At 41.5% G+C, this 20066-nt stretch overlaps 1 protein-coding gene across 4 annotated transcripts in view; it reads left to right on the plus strand.

Moving 5' to 3' along the window:
- The window catches only part of SORCS3 (sortilin related VPS10 domain containing receptor 3), a 583502-nt gene that overhangs the window by 481936 nt on the left and 81500 nt on the right, over positions 1–20066 (plus strand). For all 4 annotated transcript variants that reach the window (XM_044240465.1, XM_044240466.1, XM_044240467.1 and 1 more), the window contains 4 exons: positions 1189–1335; positions 2878–2980; positions 8176–8252; positions 11316–11407. In XM_044240465.1, the coding sequence (XP_044096400.1) occupies positions 1189–1335; positions 2878–2980; positions 8176–8252; positions 11316–11407 (419 nt within the window). The remainder of the gene's footprint in view (positions 1–1188; positions 1336–2877; positions 2981–8175; positions 8253–11315; positions 11408–20066) is intronic.

Below are 20066 nucleotides of genomic sequence, written 5' to 3' on the forward strand. Positions count from 1 at the left end.
TAAATTCTGTTCTCCGCTTGACATTCTTTGTCTATGTTTTGCTTGTTTGTTTGTTTTTATCTGGGTTGGCATTCTTTTTCAAGGGCAGTCAGGTTACTTAAAAAAAAAAAAAAAAGTGAAAACAAAAACAAACTTCTCATTTCACCAACTAAATTATGTCATTAAAAAACAGTAAAAGAGCTCACTTCCGCGAAATTCTTTCCCACTGGTATTCTCTCCGTTAACTACGATCCTCAAAGAATGGGAAATAAATGCACTTAAAATTCTGAGTTTATATACATTTAAGTGATTTGACTTGCCTCTTTGCTTTGGAGCACGCTGGGATTGTACAGGAAGTTAGGGAATCTTTCTTGGACGTCGTGTTCTCATTCACAGTATCTGTTCTTACTGCCCAAAATGTAGACATGGAAGGAATCAAAGTTTGATTTGAATCTCTACTTACTCTAGAACTTTTCTGAATCATAAATTTCTTTTAATTCTCTAGCTTCTTGTTTCGTGGTGATGGTCTTCTCCCTTCTAAACATCAAGGATATGCAAATTCCTTAGATAGGAACTCTGGGAAGAGGGCTCTGCATCATCTCATGTAGGTTAGGCAGCTGAGGAAAAAGAAGAAGGGCAGGTTGATTCTGTCTGTTTCAAAGTGACCATTGGCTGAGACACAAAGATGACATGGAAGTTATGCAGGACCCCCCAGAGAGCCAATGGCACAGCCAAAGATGGATGCCAGGTCACCACGCTGGGTTATCTGCCTGAAAACATCGGTTTCACTACTAATCAAGAGGTGAAACTTCCAGATGTAAGGATCAGAACTATATGCTTCCAAAATCTACCTACAAGCTCCTCCTGAGCAGAAGCACAATGCTCCCCAGAAAGGGGTGACTCCTTCAGTTGTTATAAACCAATGCCACCTCAGAGGGAATGTTAATAATTAAGGATAAGATCCTATGAACAGAATGTGGAAACACATAAAGTGGGAAAAAGCGGATGGGTAAAAGGGCAGTGGAACATCTGGGTTGGGGCAGGTGGTAGAGGGTGCAGAGATGAACTTAAACTTCTCTCAGAGACCACATGGTATATGGTATGTCTCACCATGTTCCTCTTCTCTTCTTTTGTACCCCCAACACCCTGTCCCAGCATTTAACAGCATTTGGCCCAACATGGTTCTCCATCTCTTGCCCTTTTTCCTAGGTAGCAGGTATCAAAGGGATATTCTTGGCAAACAAGAAGGTGGAAGACCAGGTGAAGACATACATCACTTACAACAAGGGCAGAGACTGGCGCCTACTTCAAGCCCCAGATGTGGACCTGCATGGAAGTCCAGTACACTGCCTGCTGGTCAGTCGCCCAGTCTCACATGAAGTCCATAGGGCAAGCTGGTCACCTGGGGATGTCCCATCAGGGGCTTTTTTCCATCAAGAGGTCTTAGGAACTTACTTGGTACTGGGTAGGGATTTCCCACAAGTCCCAGGGTGGGCGATGATCTACGGCCTCAGACTGTCATACCACTTGGATGGAAAGTTCAGTTGAAACTCACAGGCTTGTACTTAGAATACACTATGTTCTCTAATTCTTAGTACAATAAAGACATGTTTAAGAAATAGTGCCTGAGTTCCAGGGTTCTAGACAGAGCTCAGGAGTAGAAACACACCTGCTAACTGATACTGATATGAAATAATTTGATGAGTGTGTGACAGATGTCAAGGTAAGCAGAAGTTGCCTTGCAAGCCCAGGAGAGATCAGGCTGGGGTGTCCACATGGGACAGTGGTTAATCCGTCAGCATTCTCAGGGTGTCCAGTATGTGGAATATTGGGGTAGGCACTCTGGAGGACATAATAAATAAATAATTTCCTCTGTCCTCAGGTGTGGCAGCTCTAAGGTGTGGAGGGAAGACAGATCATTAACAGTGAAATTCATGACCCTCAGTGCTGTCTTAGAGCGGACCTATGTGAGAAACTCTTCCAAGGCCCCAGAAATGGTTACATTTCTCCTGAGCAAAAAAGTTGCCTTTTGCCTTCATTAAAAAGCTTTATTACCAACTTACCATACTGTAGACATTATGTTAAAATCCAGGGATATGGGGACAGATAGGGCCTTTCCTTTCCTTTTTTTTTTTCCCCTGTAGATTTTAATCTAACCCCCTCTTTTCTTCTGGTGTTCCAGGAAGATCAGAGAGAAATGCACACCCACCTCCAGGAGCTGGTCACAGTGGGGATTTCCTTTTTTCCTAGACTTTACCCGTGGCTTCATCTTATTTTCTTAGCCTCATTTTCTCCTTTCCCCAATATCATCATTCTCTTGTATTTATTTATTATATAGGATACATCTCTATAAATCCCTCATCCTTTTTAAGAACACCCAAATAAGGATAAATAAGAAAATATATTTCTATTAGTTTTAGACAATGTCTTCAAACATTCTAGGTAAAATTCAAGTAATATTATAAACAGGAATCAGGTAATAAAGGAGAAAGAGAAGCAATCTGGTTGAAGAATAGTATGGGGGCCTGGAGACTGTTCACTTAGCTTCCCCTCCACATCCCTCCCAGTGGCCGCCTATAGCTCTAAAGAGCTGGATGTCATGGTCAAGATCAGAAACAAGGGAAGGTCAGGATCATTCTGTGGGAAGGAATGGTCAGGGAGGCTTCATGAGGCTGACTATGGACTGGACCTTGATGGATGGGGCGGAGATGAGGAAGGGAGGGGAGGCCGACAGTTGGGATGGGGGAGCTTCTGACATGAGCATCCCCGCTGCCTCAGGCAGAAATGTCTCCTGCCCAAATTTTAGTGGGTGGCTCTTTCTGGAAGCCTCATCTCTGGTGGGGCAGGATTGTGGGTCAGAAGTTTGCTGGAATGAAGCTGTTTTCTTCTCCGTTTCAGCCCTTCTGCTCCTTACACCTGCACTTGCAGATCTCTGAAAATCCATATTCCTCAGGAAGAATCTCTAGCAAGGAGACAGCCCCGGGACTCGTGGTGGCTACAGGTAAGGAAGACATTCCCTGTGCTTCTTCCACCCTGATGCCTTCTGGAATACATTTATCACTTCTTTGGACTCATTTGAGCATTTTGGTGACAGTGATGAGCACTTTCCCCAGGGTCATGGCACCCCAGGGCCAGTCTCGTGACCCCGGAAAAGAGCTCAAGACACTTGTGACTTCTAGGTTACCCGCATCGCACACAGTCACAGAGCTGTCCCCTGTGCTTATTTAACAAGAAGCCAGAGGTTTTCTCAAACTAAACTGACTGATCAGAAATCTTGTTTGTCATAGGGAATTCTCACTTTAAGACACCTTTGGTATATGAACTTGCCAGCTCACCAAATATAAGTTGGGGTCGTTTTCTCTTTACACAGAGGATTCTTTGCAAAGGCTTTCAGCCCAGAGCTGTTTTTAATCAGGAGGTCTCTGGTGCATGTAAAGGTTTGTTTACACATGATTAACCACTTGGCTGAGAGCCTGGGGAAAAGGGCAGAAGAAACCTAAGGTTGCATTGTTGGAACCACTGTCCACTGAACATCAATCAGAAATGAAGATGAAGCAACTCTGAAATGAAAATGAAGGTGCCCGGGGAATGTGCTTTGATTAGCCTGCGTCTGATTTCCAGGCACCTTTCAGGAATACGTTGGTGGCATAAAGCAAGGCGGGCTTCTCATCTCCGAAGTCAGAGCTCTGGTGTTAGGCTTTTCTCTAATGAAAGCAGATAAAGTCACATTGACTCCCTGAGATGGTACATTCTGTCTTGTCTCGTCAACCTTAAATTCTGGCTCCTAGAGTCACCGCTCTCTTAGACACGACTTCCTTCCCTGTGCCTCCAGTGGCAGGAACTTTGAAATGCCATTGGGGACTCACCATGTGGATGAGATTTGTAGTGAGCATTCTAGGTCCTTCTGTCAACCCCGTAGGAATTGAATCCCCATATTGAACACCACTGGCTTCAGGATAGGCTTCAGCCCTGGTTAGTGAGAGATGCTATTCTGGCTTGGGGAGTGATCCCCATACTTCTTAATTGGGTCGGACCTCCCAACTTGTGGGTTGGACACCCTGGCTTGGAGCAGAAGCAACATAGAGAACAGTAATCCAAAAAAAAAAAAGAAAGAAAGAAAGAAAAAGAGTAATCAATAATGAAAGTTAATATTATTTAGTATGCCAACTGTATAGCCAGGCATTGTCCTGTGTGACTTAACCACCCTGAACTTCAGTGTTTTCAGTGGCGAAGTGTGGTTGACAGTATTGACATAACAGAATTGAAGGGTTAAATGAAGAACTGCATTTAGGGTACTTGGACAGTGCCTGGGACATGTTGAATGCTCAGTACACATTAGCTCTTATCATCAGTAATATTACAGAAATTTAACGCTGGTCGTCTCGTAAAAATCAGAGATAGGAGAGTCCACAAGATCCGGAAGAGTGCTCAGAGCATAGTGAGGTGTGATTAGCTGTAGATTTACCCGAGACCATCATGCGCCCTTAAATTAGTCAAATGTTAAGTCTTTATAAATGAACAAACATGGGTACGTTAAATAAACATTTGTTTTTGAAAGTTTTTGTCCATGGACACCCGACCCTTGAACAATGCGGGAGTTCAGGGCACCAACCCTCCTGTAGTCAAAAATCCACGTATATTATTTGAGTCCCTGAAACTTTACTAATAACCTGCTGTTGACCAGAAGCCTTACCAATAATATAAAGAGTCAATTAACACATATTTTATATGTTATATGTATTGTATACTATATTCTTACAATACAGTAGACTAGAGGAAAGAAAGTGTTATTAAGAAAATCATGAGAAAGGGAAAATCCATTTAAAGCACTATACTGTATTTACTGAAAAAAAAAAATCACAAGTGGACCCACAAAGTTCAAATTCATGTTGTTCAAGGGTCAACTGTATATCAGAATTTACCAATGCCTTTTACTCTGCGCTTTGTAACTCTCATAACTTTGTGTGGCTCCTTGCCATACAAATGTCGTGGGGGCGTTGGGAGGGGTGTAACACAGCTGAAGCGATCCCCATGAGAAGCCAGCCCTAGATCGCTGGCACATGCCTCCTCATGCCTGGCTTCTCCTTACCCTGCTCACCAAGCTCTCCCTGAGAGGTGGTTCGCTCGCAGGAAAGTAATTATGAAGTCAAGCAAGGATGTCTTCAGTGGCCGGCATGGAGACTGTCTCTCCAGGGCCCTCTCACACATCCGGTCATTTCACCTGCTTCTGGGCGTCCGTGACCCTGGACTCCCTCCCTTCTGCTCATGCCTCCCGCTGCTCACCGACTGCCTCTTCCCCTTCGCTCTGAGGCGTGATCTCAGGGGAGCTGCGTGATCTCAGGGGAGCTGCGTGGAGGCCAGGATTCATCTCTAACTTCTGTTGAGGCCGTCTCAGAAGGCAGATGGAATTCTGGTCCGGAGAGTCGGACAGTCGCTTTTAGCCAACAGGTGCACAAGGGTTCTAAATATTCTTACCACTGTGCTTTGAAGCTAGGCATCAAGACCCCCCATTTTCACAGTGCCTTACCGCGTGCAAGGCTTTCTCTGTGCCTCAACTACACAACAGCTCTACGTGAGCTCTAGGTGATGACTCTTCTCAGTCTATAGATGAGGAACTGGCGGATGAAGAGGAAGTGGTGTTGGGCCCACAGCAGTCCTCACTCGGACTCCAGTTCTCTTCTGTCCCGCCAGCCCTGGTCCTGAGCCCCTTCATGTGCCTGCCTCCACGCTACCCCTGGCTCCCTAACGGGCTTCCCAGAAACTGAAGCTCCTCGGAGGCACATTCCTCCCTCCAGGGCATTGTGCACTGTCTGCTTCCTCTTTCCCCAAGCCCTTAATCCCCTGAATGGGTGTCTGGGCTGGTGAGAGAAACATCTCTTACTCTAGAGGACTCCAGAATTCTCTCCCTCTCTTTATGCTTTTATTCTTGCCCCGCCCCCCATGTGTTTAACTAAGGAGCAGGAAGGATAGCCCTGAGAGGAAATGGGAGATTTTACAAGTTGTTTAAAGTTGCCAAAAAGGATAGTGGAACCTCCAGGATTTACCAGCTAAGCCACTGGTGAGAGAAACTCTGTGTTCCTCCCTGTGTGTCTCCTTCCTCTCTCTCATTGCACCATGTAAGTGGGGAACAGCTACCTCTTCTTCCAACCTGACCAGAGACTGCTTCAGGGAGCCTCCTGGTTTCAAATTTTCCTTCTCTGACACCAGAAACCAAATTATTCCTATCCAAGATTCCCCATGGGGCCACTTAAGGACGGCCCACGTTCTAAGAGCCAAGCGTCCTGCATAACATCTTTTCTGTTCCTCCCTCTGGGAACGAACGTTCTGGTTTCTGTGGTCAGCAGCATTTCTTTCACGGCTCCTTTCAACTGACAGAAGATATTTCCAAAAACAGACTTCACTGTAAGCCTTAGATTCTCATTACCACAAAACCTCCAAAATCAGTCTGGTGGAACTTTGAAGGGGGCTTAGGGAGTTGACCGAACCAGCTTCTGCAGAGGTTACAGGGTAATGAGACAGGCCCTAAGAAGCCATGATGAGGACAGCAGATTCCAGCTCAAGAGTGACTCTGCCCCTGCCTCCGTCTCTCACTCTCTACCGTGTCGGTAGACATTACTGATTGATCACCATGCTCTGTTCTTTGGAAACCAAATCTGGCTTCAGAATCCTTCTTAACAGGCAGCCATCACCAAACGATGGGAGTTGACATTCTCTGCCCCATCCCTCTTTTCTTTTTTCATCTGTGCCTTCCAGAAACTGTTCTGGAGAGTTGAATTCCAGATTCCAGGCAGATCTCCACAGAGCTGCTCACTGTGCCTCTCCCGGCTCCTCCCGTACCTACTGCCTGAGCTGTGAGCCCTGGGGTTATTTTTGGAAGCCTGAGTGTCAAAACAAGTTGGCTAGCTGTGTGCGCCCTGGTGCTGATGGGAGCTTGACAAGCTGTAGCCTGGCTTTAATTTCTCATTTTGAAGCATTAAATGTCAGGAGCTCAATTAACATTTTCATTATTGCATTTTTATTGTGCTCTTATTTAGGCTACAGATGTGTGGGAGCTAACATTCCCTTCCTGCTATTTTTAAAGAAAAAAAATATCAACCAAAATGATAAATTCTTACATCTTTAGGGTACTTTCCTTGTTCTTGATACCTCCCCGAATGCTCATCAACATCAGAACATGATGTAATCATTTGTTGATTCATTCATCCATTCCACAATTATTTATTGAGCAAATGACTACTACATTTGGGGCACTGTTCTGGGCTCTGAGGTGGGGGAGTGCCCATGGGGTATCCTTGGGCAATGTAGGTAGACTAGAAAATCTTGATCACTAACTTTTTTTAATGAACGTAATCATAAGGTAATTTTGTGCAAGGGGAAGAAAAAGAATGGGAAAGATAGAATGAAGGGGTGACACGATGGAGGCATTTAGATTGGCACAAACCAGGTGCCACCTTCTCCTGTCATCCTTGATGGCGGTGATCTGCTGAATATTTTCATTTTATTCTGGGCACTCTGTAAACTTGCTTACATAGTCTATAATATTGGGTCATATAACTGCCTGGTACTCAAGGGACAAGTGGACATGCTTAAGTTCAATACAACTCACATGTATACGCATGGACCCACACGCAGGCACACACACAGACACACACACCAGTTTTCTTTAGGTTACAGTTATACATGAGGAGGAAGGTGACCTTAGGTCCACCTTCTCCATGCATGTTTACTGTTCCACTCTTTGCCACCTTCAGGGAACGCCTATCATGATCAATTTTAAGAGACTGTTGGTAACAGCATGAATTGTTCAAGAGATCCAAGCTCATTGATAATCTAGTCTTTGAGTCTTAACCATTTAAAAATGCATTCCTCTTGTATTATTTACTTTGGTTTCCATATTGTTTTTTTCTTCTTGCTGGGTTCTTGATATGGCACCAAAAAAGCACTACACACATCAACTTTATTTTTATTTATTTTAAAGGAATTCTTAACAATTAATTAATCATTGTTTTTAGTAGTTTCTACACCCAACGGGGAGCTCAAACTCATGACCCCAAGATCAAGAGTCACATCTTTTCTGACTGCGCCAGCCACGCAGCCCCACATCAACCTTAAACATAACTTGGAAAACCTTAACTCTCTGCCGCCTTCCCCCCAAGTCCCAAATCAGCGATTACAAACAATCTGCTTATGTTTCAGGCAACATTGGCCCGGAGCTCTCATATACTGATATTGGTGTGTTCATCTCTTCTGATGGGGGCAACACATGGAGACAGGTAACTGGGAGAACTGGGGCAGGGATGAGGCATGTAGGGCAAGTTCTGCCAACATCTCTTTTCCTGTAAATTCTCAGGCTCAGTATGACTGTGGTTGCAAAAAAACATGGAAGAAGCTGTTCAGTTTGGTCCATTTTTGCTGACAGATGGGCGGTGGGGTAAAATGAAAGCATTGGGCAAGGAACAGGAAGAACTGGAATTTTTTCATTTTTTTCCATTCTTTCATTCAGTGTAAGTGTGGGACAGCCATTGAATGCTAAGTACTCTGCTGGTTTCTGGGGATACAACTGATGAAATGGTTCCTATTCTTAATGTGCTATGGATCTGGGTAGATGGGTCCCTTTACCTTGCTGGATCTGTTTCTTTATCTACAAGATGAGCAAGTTGGAATATTAAAAACACAAAGCTGTGGAAGTCTCTGGTGGGCTAAGTATTATGTAGGCCCAACCTAAAGGAAGTATGAAACAGATTAACAGATACATATCTACATGAAAAATTAATTCAATTTTACAAACATTTGTAGCACACTGTCCAATAGAACTTCCTGCAAGGATGGAAATGTTCTGTGTCTGTGCCATCCCATGTGGCTTTTGAACATTTGAAATGTGGCTAGTGTGACAGAGGAACTGAATTTTTTATTTTATTTTAATCAATTTAAATTTAAATAGTCTCACGTGGCCACTGTATTAAACAACACAGATTTATACAATGTCAGCTAGGTGTCAAGTACAGACCTGAGGAGGCAGTTGAATATTTTGGAGTCCCTTTCTTCAAGGAGTACAAAATTAAGTAGAGAAAACAGCTTCATAAATAACTAACTATAGTTTAGAATGATTTTTTTTTTTTTTTTTTTAAGAGAGAGAGTGCCCATGAGCAGGGGGGATAGGCAGCGACAGAGAGAGAGAATCTTAAGAATTTTAAGAGAGTCTTATGTGGGGCTTGATTTCATGACCCTGAGATCATGATCTGAGACTGAATCAAGAGCTGGATGCTTAACTGACTAAGCCACCCAGGTGCTCCTGATATTTTAGTGGCATTTTTAGCCTGCAGGGAAAAGGGAGGAATTGATTCTACTTGAGGAAACTGGGAAAGACTTCACAAGAAGAGTTGACTTTTCACTAAGTCTGAAAGGTGGGAAGGTTTTCACCTGAGGGAGATGAAGGAGGAGCACTGAACATCTTGATGCAGGTGCGACCACCGTCTACTATCTAGTTGGACAAGTTCCAATTTTGGATCTCAGTGAAGCTGTCATCACCATCACCATCATCACCCCCATTGCTACCACTGTCACCACTGCCACTATCAGAAGAAAAATTTACCAAGCCCACCAGATGCAACCAGCTATTTTAAGTACTATACGGCATACAACAAAAAATACTTAAGGTTCCTACCCACGGGCCATAATTAGGTAGATGAGGAGCAGACACATCATTCAGAACATATCTTCAGAATGTAAGATAATCTCTTAAGTGTCTAATGAGGATGGAAACTGGAACATCAACTCTTCTGGTACAGAAACTCCCAACAACAAACCATTGTCTCTCCAACTCAAGAAATAGCTCACCTGGCTGAGTGGCCATTGCAACATTCCTTCCTTGTGGTGGCACTACTTTGGTTTTCTTTTTCCAGTTAGCTAGGGATTCCAGTTTCCACTCCAGTTTTGCACAGGGCAATTGTTAGCAGTGGCCAGAGTGATTGAGAGGAAAGTGAAAAGTGAATGGTGTCCCTGTCTTCCCCATGCTGAGACTCTGAGACTCCTCATCCACAGACTTCAATCTAGCATCTCCATTATGTGTCTTATCACAGAGCCCACATTTGAGCTTTGGAGAGAAAATGCTGGCATTATAGGTTCAGAGTCCCTGTTTCTATTTGATATATAAATGAATCACCTTGAGGTCCTTTTTGCATTAAGACTACCATTAATGTGGACATTTTTATTTCCTTAAAAGGCAAATGTGAGAAAGGAAACCAGTTGAGAGGTTAGGCCTGAGAATCCATTTGCTTTTTCTCTGTGGTGTTCCTGGGGGCATATGTACAGGGGACCCCGTTCCTCCTAATCTCTCTTTTAAATAGACCTGCTTACCTTTTCTACTATGGTTCACTTAACCCACCATCCCAACCTCTCCATCCAGGCTGTAGGAAACACCCGTAGTGGTTAAGAGCCAGAGGAATTGTCCAATTCCAGTTTCCTCCAGAAATCTAAAGAAGGGTTGGTTTTCTGCTACAGAATTGTTTTTTCCTGTTTCAGGTTGGAGATATGATAGTTGTATATAACAGAAGCATTGATACATGTGGGGTTACATTTGGAGTTCTCATTGCTCAGAGCCTAGCATCATAGTAGGTGCTTAGGAAATGCCTCTGGGTAGATGGATGGATGGATCTCTGAATGTGTGAATGAATGAGTGGATGGATGAATAAGTAAAGGACAAAGAAATGAATCAAGAGTGAATAACTCTAGGTCCCTTGAAGCACTGTGTTGAAATGTACCTTCAGAGTAAAGATCCTCAAGGGTCAAACTTAGGCCTTCATCCACCTTGCATGGAAACCTAGGAGGTGGTGGCCCAGTGTAAGAAATTGGTCGTAATGTATACATTAGTGTCTACAGAAATTATCTTTACATTCCTAGACAGTTTATGAACAGCACTGTAAGACACAGACCAATTATAAATTAGCAAAAATCTGCTTAGATGCGAAAGAAGAAAGAGCTGAGTAGTAACTTACTTGGATGCAAAGATGGGGAAACATTTTTGAAGTCATATTTTCTTTTGTGTTATCTAGCTGCACATTTTGTTATCTCAACTCTTTGTAGCATATTGGTTCATAGTACTAGTGGAGGGAGCCCTGGAAATGCCATTTGAGTGGACTTGGGAGAATTATTTGTTCTCTCCAAAGCCCATGTCTTCATCTATTAAGTGGGGATGATAGTACTTGCCAAACTACCTGATAGGGTTGTTGAAAAGCTCAGAACCTAGATGAAACAATGTGAAAGATTTTGTAAACTGTCAAGCACTATGCAAATGTAAGGTGTTGCTATGATTGTTGTTGTTGTTGTTGTTGTTCCAGATCTTTGATGAAGAGTACAATGTCTGGTTCCTAGACTGGGGTGGCGCCCTCGTGGCCATGAAACACACACCTCTACCAGTCAGACATTTGTGGTAAGGACAGCTCCCTACCCTATTAATGAGCAATTTTTTAGTGGAAAGTGTTGGAAAAAGTTTTTCTGCATGACTTTATACCCATCTACCCATTTCCTCTTTCATTTATTCATCCATCCTTCCATTTAATATATATTCCATCATCTAACTCTTAGGTAGCAATGATAGGCCAGCAGATAATTTAGATGGGAAGTATAATGATTAGAGCAGGGCAGTAGGAATGGGGACTCATATAAGCAGAAAAGACCAGGAATAACCTGTGAGTTCAAACAGCCTAAATTAGGAATCCAAAATACAGGAAATGAAAATTGCTGCAAGAAGAATGTTAGGTTCATATAGCAGACACAAAATTCAGTTCTAGGTAAGTTGTGTTTGCAATGTCTGTGAATGTTCAAGCAGAGATGATAATTTCTCAGGTATATTCATCTGAATGGCAGGACAGAGGTCTGGGCTGACACTCCAGATTTGGAGTCATTAGCCATTAGATGGTAGGTAAAGCCATGGCAGTGGGTTCAATGCCTCAGAAGAGTGGGTACAACAAGGAGAAATCAGTGGGGCACTGTTGAGTATCAGCACAGAGGACAGAAAATAAATTATGGAACAGACCAAGAAGAAGTAGACAAAACAATAAAAACACAGGAGAAATATTTTCATGGTTGCTGAAGAAAGGGATGATCAATAGCACCAAATTCTATAATTCTATAATCAGATGAAATTAGTTATTAGTTAGTTATGGAATGAAAAACAATATAGGATTAAGCAATATAGAGGAGTAAAGGAGGTCATTTGTGATCTGTGTCAGAGTAGATTCAAAAGAGAAGTGGGATTGAAAGATAGATTACAATAAATTTATGAATGATGAATGAATGAATGATAAGCAATGGAGTGAAGTGGGAACACTGTAGATAACTTTCAATAAAATTGATTATGGAATGAGGTTGAGTGTGTATATGTAAGACCCTCCAGTGAGGACATAGATCTATGAGAATATATTTTGATGGTGATGGTGAGAAAGATCTGTGAGAATATGTGATGATGATGATGTTGATGATGATATGATGATGATGATGTTGATGATGATATGATGATGATGATGTTGATGATGATGATTCTGTTGGGTTTTTTTTTTTTTTTTTTTTGGCTTTTGGCAGGGAATGAATGAGTACAATAAGTGTTTATATGCTGAAGGGGAAGAATTTTTCAGGCTTCCAATGCAGCAAAGTAAATATTTGAGAGTGAATATTTGACAGTAAGGGTATGCCAGCTAGAGTGCAGTTGTTGGGATGAGCCATGAGCTGGAGGATGGACTCTGGCTTAACTCCCAGATCCTTGATTTTGGGAGACTAACACTTTTAAAGTCAGAGGTTTACTGGGAAGCATCAGACTGTAATCAGGAAAAGCCATAGGACTTCTAGGTGCCAAATTCAAGCTTCAGTCACCTTGGCAAGGACTCAAGAGGGTTCCTCTCAGATATTAAGTTAAACCACATCATCTTGCCATTTTTGTTGGTCAAAAATGGTTAAATATATCAGTTTCTTAGAGCTCAAGCTAACATAAATCCCAGTGGTTTTTATCTATCACTCTATCTTCAGAGAGATAATGAGGTTAAATTTTTTTAAAAAGTACATGGAGCCACTGGAAGGAAAAGTGCTCTATCAACTCAAGAATAAGCATATACAAGTTCTCACTGTTATTCTTTCTCACTGTTATTCTTTACCATCCTTTTACTACTGATTATATACTTTTTGGGTAGAATCAGAAGTGTGTAATTACTTAATACTAATGATAGTCAGGAGTTTTTGAGGAATTATATTCTAGGCACTATTCTAAACCCTTTACATGAATTATCTCAGTTCTTTAACAATCCAACAACCTTATGTGTGTGGGTACTCTTTTTAATCACATATTTATAATGGCATTGAAATGCAGACATAATAAATTCTTTGCTCAAGGATACACAGCTAGTACCTGGCAGCACTAAGTTGGATCTCTGTTACAGATGTTCTTCTGTTTTAAATGACTTTTCCAGATACTTTAATGAGTACTCAGAGGCTTATCACATGGCCCCAGCTCTCTGGGAGGTCATAGTTAAGATAAGGAGCTTAGGTAGTTCACATATCACCAGAAATCCAAGCAATGCCTGCTAAAGTATGCTGGCCATATGTATTGCTGGGATCTTAGCAGAGGATGGAGTCCTGCCTAGTGTGTAAGGGGGTCTTCAGGTAGCTGCTGACATGAGAGTTAGTTCTTGAAAAAGGCTGCCAGGAGTCAGAGGGCTGATGAAAGGCAAGCCAAGGGAAGAGAAACTGTGACCAAAACCTGGGATTCAGGAAAAGTAGGGAGTGTTCAGAGAATATAGTTGATTGGAATCGAAGGTGGGAGTAAATTAGGGTGCGTAGGACTCAGAAGAACTTAAATGCCAGGTTGAGCCTGTAGGTAATTCCTTCTTCTGCAAAGACCTGCCTTCTTATGGAGGGAAGAGCTTCTCTATTGAGGACTGAATAGCACTTGTACTCTCAGACAGGATTACTTGACTCTTAAAACAAGTTCAGTTGTTTGTTTTTTAACCAAGAAAGGCAACATTTTTTAGCCCTTATCATGACATTCTAAGAACTTCCACTGATGTCTCAATAAGAAAATTGGTAAATGCCCTGAGGACAGATATAGCTGAGCAGAATTCTTCCACTTAGGTCTCAAGAGAAGGGTGTGGCAACCCCATCTCACACTTGACCATCACCCTCCTGCTCTTTCTCCCTCATTATGGTAGGAAACTACTTACTTAGTGATTGATTTCTAGAGTCTTTTGCACAAACGTTTCCTTGTTCTAAGGAAAAGAGGAATTTGGTAGTGTTATTTCCTTCTGGGGATAGGAAAAGCAAGTATATCTGGCATGGAACAGAGGGACTAGAGAGTTTTGGTTTTGGTTCATCTTCCATCCTTACACCTGACCATTCAGTCTGTTCTGTAGTAGTTTCTCACCCAAGACCTGATCACTTCTAAAAGGAACATTTGTCTGGGAATTTCTGGAGGGTAACCATCCAAGCTGGGAGAATTGTTTAATATTCTCTCAGGGATATCTAAGTAGGATAAAATCGTGCCTCTCTAAGTCAGGAGTACAAAGCCTTGCTCCATGAAATCTTTTTTGTTGGTAGAAGATGTTGATAAAGCTCAGAAAAAATAGCTACATTCCCATTCAACTTCCTCTTACGATAATGTTAACACCTCCCTCCCTGTGTTTGCCTACTCCAACTTACAAAGTATTAAACTTGATTTTTCACGCTAAGCTTTTGAGATAGAATTTTCTCCATTTAACGGATGTCGACTCTGCCATTTGTCATAAATGCTACAAATGTTCCCTTGAACTTAACCACCACCCATGATTTCTGCTTACTTGCCTACCTGTGAATGCCATTCTCTGAAATAATCTCTGCAATGGTTAAAGCCAGCTCTCAAAGCTGTGTGTTGGAACACAAATAACCCATTCAAAAATTCTCCTTTGCACTTCTCTTTCAAAGGCTAAGTAAGTGTTTTGGAAGGACTTGACCATACCATTATCACCAGTGTTCCTTATGAGATTCGGGACTGATTTTTGTCTCATGCATATAAATTGCAAGCTTGTGAAACTCAAGCAGTTTCTTCATCACCAGTGACTTCTAATTAAGTCACAACCTTCAGCGTAAACAAATAGCTCATTGTAAGTGAGAGAAAAGTTATCACTTCATTGTTATTTTCTGGGTAGGCCTCAAACTGACATTATATTTAACACAGATGTATATTTATATTTGCATAGAAAAAAAACCCACACCAGCCTACCCACTCTTACACAAGGGTATAGTGGTTCTCGAATTTAAATAATAGCTACATTGCCTTTCAGAGCAAAGAGGAGTCATAATTGAAAAGCTGAGGAAATGTTAGCTAGACTAATAAGGCATGCTGTTTCCCATAAATTGAAATGATAGGTAGCTAGATACACATGAAGACAAAACAGCATACAAATGAGCCCATCTATTTGTGACCGTGTACATTTGGATGCATAGAGATTAGAGCCTAAGTGCTGTTTCAGGTAAGCCTCCATCCAGTGTTATCTTTAGACCATGAATGCATTAGGGTGAAATGAATAATGGAACCCTATGGAATGCAGTGCTCTAATGAAGACTCACAATAGACAGAGCTACTAATTGGCAGTTAGACAGGGGTCCTACCACTTACTTAGCCTTGACAAGCTGTCAGTGTCTCCTTTCAATAAGATGTTCTTGGAAACAGGAAATGAAATATCACCTGGCCCTTTGTGTTCCTTTGGTTTTCTATAACTGGTGGTGAGAATTGGTGTCTTGTCCAAAGGCACATTCTCATGTAAACAGTAGTCATAACCAATACATGCCTCTGAAAAGGGAAAATGCATGTGCTGTGGTGAAGAACTTCCAGGTCTCTAAAAAGAACTTCCAGGTCTCTGAACAAATAAGACCAAGTGATGCAACTAACCAAAGGGAGGAATACTGATTCCCCGTGACCACTATAACTCTATTTCTGTGCTAGAGACTTCTGAGAGGACTTGGTTATTCTTGGAAGATTCTGTTCCTTTTAGTGGATTTGATGTCAATGTCATAAAGTCATAGATGCTGGAATAAGAAAGGGTCTTAAAGAGTGTGTAGTTTGGCTTCACACCTAGCATAGCAGATACTTCCGTGACACCCAGAGGATCACCCTCCTTCACTACAATGGCGCAGGGCTGAACAACTCGCATATACCCAAGACAGAGTTCCCATCTCATATAATGGCTGGAGCTGTTAGAAAGATTGTTTTTATGCTAAGCAATAGTGAATCTACTTATAATTAATGTCCATTAGTATCTGTTCTGCTACCCAGAGCTATGCTGAGTAAGTCTGATCCAGCATTCCACATGATTTTTAGAGCTGGAAGGGACCTCAAGAGATCTCTTTGTCTAATCTTCTGAGTTTTAGAAAATGATCAGATATGCAACTCAAGACCGGTTTTATGCATTTATGCATTCATTCCTAACACACTGAGCATAAATTATCTATCCAGCATCAGCTTAAGGGCTGAGTTGTAAAAGTGAACAAGACAAAAAACTTGGAAGCTTAAATTCTTGTGCACAAAGATTTGTTCTTTTTAGAACAGTTGTGAGAATGGAAATATTTTCTCCTTTATTTTATCTGTATTTTTCATTAATATCTTTATGCATCTAATGACTGATTTCTTTCACAGACATTTCCCCTTTTCAGTTGTTAAAAAATATTTTTTTTATATTTTTAACTACATTTTTCTTACTAAAGAGAATTAAAAGGCAATGGTAATTAATTCAGCTCTGTTCTTCCTTTCCCTAAGCTCTCTTCAATTCATATATCCCATTTCTAGAACAACCTGTTTTTTACCTTTAATCACATTGTTTGTCAGTTTCTCTACAATGATTGTAACTAAACGTAGTATTTAGGGTTTAGTAGAAGGATAATTTCTTCTATTATGCATGTTATCTATCTGTGAACACATACTAGATTTACAGTGGCCTGATTACCTCTCACAATAGTGTCATTTTTAGAAAAATAACTTAATGATTGACAGTGACCCCAGTTGTTTTCAGCTTGAACTTACCATTAGTTACTCATTTCTCTTCTCTGGGTGTGGGGCTTTTTTTTCTTTCTAGTTAAACATCCTGCTTTAAGTTGATCCTACCTTATAAGCAACTTCGATATCTTTATTCCCAACTTTGATTACTTCCCAGAAATTTGGATCCCTCCATCTAAAGTTCTCCTTGACAGTGTGTCACAACATGGAAGTCCAAAAAGCATCTAAACCTTAAAGTGGACCAATAAAAACAAGCAAAAAGCTTTGCTTCTCCTGTTCTTCCCATTTCTCCATCTCAACTGCCTAATCATGAAAATCTATGTTGTCCATGATTTCTTACTTTTGCTCAAACAAAACCTGTGTACATTTTATTACCAAATCCTATTGACTTCACTTATAAAAATATCCTTTCCATCTCTTTCTTTTTAGACTCCTGTAACCTTTACCCAGACCCCTTTCTCACGTGGTCTCTTACAATTGTTACTCTCCCCCAGTTCATCTCCTTGTATTCACTTTGACTCTTGAGAATCTATTCCCCATAAAGAAATGAAAATTGTGTTTTAAAGTTTAAATCAAAACATACCTCTTTCATTTCAGCTGGAAATAAGGTCCCTCATATTCTGCCCAGCCTAATTTTTGAACTCCATTTCTTTCTACTAATCTACTTTCCCACTGATCTACAGCCACTGACCGTCTTTCTGCCCTTCCCACACAGCAGCTTCCTTTCATCCTTTCCATCTTCCCTCTGGAATGGCTCTCACCTGGGTCTTTGCATAGTCTGTTCCTTATTATCCTTCAGATCTCAGTTTATTTATTTATTTATTAGAATCTTTTATTTATTTGAGAGAGAGCATGTGAGTGAGAGAGCAGAAGTAGGGGAGCAGCAGAGGGAAAGGAGAAGCAGACTCCCTGCTGAGCAGGGAGCCTGATGTGGGACTCAGTTGAAGGATCCTGGGATCATGACCTGAGCCAAAGGCAGATGCTTAACTGACTAAGCTACCCAGGTACCCCATGATCTCAGTTTAAATGTCACCTCTTAAAAGACGACTCTCTTGAATTTTCAATACAAAGTAGTCACTCTCTATCACTATCACATCACTCTGTTTTAATTGTCTCATGATGTGTATTTATAGCTCATATTTTCTATTTCTCATATTTTTAAATAAGTATTTTCTTCTTTTTTTTGTTTTTTTTAATTAATTTATTTATTTTCAGCATAATAGTATTCATTATTTTTTCACCACACCCAGTGCTCCATGCAATCCGTGCCCTCTCTAATACCCACCACCTGGTACCCCAACCTCCCACCCCCCCACCCCTTCAAAACCCTCAGATTGTTTTTCAGAGTCCATAATCTCTCATGATTCACCTCCCCTTCCAATTTCCCCCAACTCCCTTCTCCTCTCTAACTCCCCATGTCCTCCATGCTATTTGTTATGCTCCACAAATAAGTGAAACCATATGATAATTGACTCTATCTGCTTGACTTATTTCACTCAGCATAATCTCTTCGAGTCCCGTCCATGTTGCTACAAAAGTTGGGTATTCATCCTTTCTGATGGAGGCATAATACTCCATCATGTATATGGACCACATTTTCCTTATCCATTTGTCCGTTGAAGGGCATCTTGGTTCTTTCCATAGTTTGGCGACCGTGGCCATTGCTGCTATAAACATTGGGGTACAGATGGCCCTTCTTTTCGTTTTCTTCTTTTTTAAGATTTTGTTTATTTTTCAGAGAGAGAGAGAGCACAAAGCAGGGTGAGCGGCAAGGAGAGAGAATTAGACTCCCAGCTGAGCAAAGAGCCCAATGTGGGACTCAATCCCAGGCCCTAGGATCATGACCTGAGCCGAAGGCCGATGCTTAACCAACTGAGCCACCCAGCCTTCCCACAACTCATATTTTTTAATCCATTTGTCTGAATGTTATTTGTCTCCTCAAGTTAGAATATAAGTTCCACTTGAGCTAGAGCCTGCCCTTTCCTGTTCACCACTAGATCCTTTGAACAGAGGCCACTGCCAGACCAGGCACATAGGCATCAACAAATATTTGACAAAGGAAACTTATTTTATTTTGATTTTATAGTCTTGTCTTGCCACTATTCAGAGATCCATTGGAACTTTACATCTGTCTCTCTGAGTAGTGGCAAACCAATTTCACCTTCACCTATGGACTTAATAAAGAATTCCCAATTCCTTTGTCTCTGCCCTCAAGGAGCTACTACACTGAGATGGGGGAAAGAAGGTGCATCCCTTGGGGATACCATTCACTATAGTTACTTCAGAGCATTAAAGAAAACTTCTAGCAATCAGAGAAGACTAGCTCTCACAAATGGCAGGCCATGCAGACCCAAATTTCTGATACCTAAGAGATTAAATTTTCTCATGTCATATTTTGTGGAGTTTGTTTAGAGAGTTTTATTTGTTTTGTTTTTAATAATTACCTCAACTCAAATATTCAAGAGTTAGAAATTACTGATCTCATAAAATCACCTGCATGGCACAGTCCTGAGCTTCCAAGTGGTTGGTTGACCGTGAGTGAAAACCATGGGATCCATTCTTGTCCTGGCTCTGTAGGGCTGTCCCCTTGCTTATGCCTCTAAGCATGGGTTATAATAGACATTGGGCTTCAGTTACTGTGTATGCTAGCTTTCCCACCTGGGTTTTGGCATTTCTTAGTTTTTCTTCTCATCTCATTCTTCTATCTAACCTGTGCTGCTTCTCCTTCCATATGAATTCAGTTCATACAACAGACCTTATCTTCCACCTTTTCTTTCTAACTTGGCCTTGGCTGTTCCTTGGCACCTCCATCTCAGAGCTAGAAGACTGTGATGGTCGCTCCTTGTCTACTCTGTGGTATTTTGTCTTTTCATTGTACAAAGTAACAATGACTATCTTCTGTCTCATTCTCAATGGCAGTGGCATGAAGGCTTCTCCTGCCCTGGGATGCTCCTAGTACCCACTGCTATTACTCTGAGAAGAAAGGACAGAGGCCGTCAACTCACTTTGGCTTCTTCCTATCAATACAGTAACTAGTTTATCCTAAGTGACCCACACAGAAAACTAAACAAATGAT

This window comes from Neovison vison, chromosome 2, assembly GCF_020171115.1.
Source record: "Neovison vison isolate M4711 chromosome 2, ASM_NN_V1, whole genome shotgun sequence".
Lineage (NCBI taxonomy): Eukaryota > Metazoa > Chordata > Mammalia > Carnivora > Mustelidae > Neogale > Neogale vison.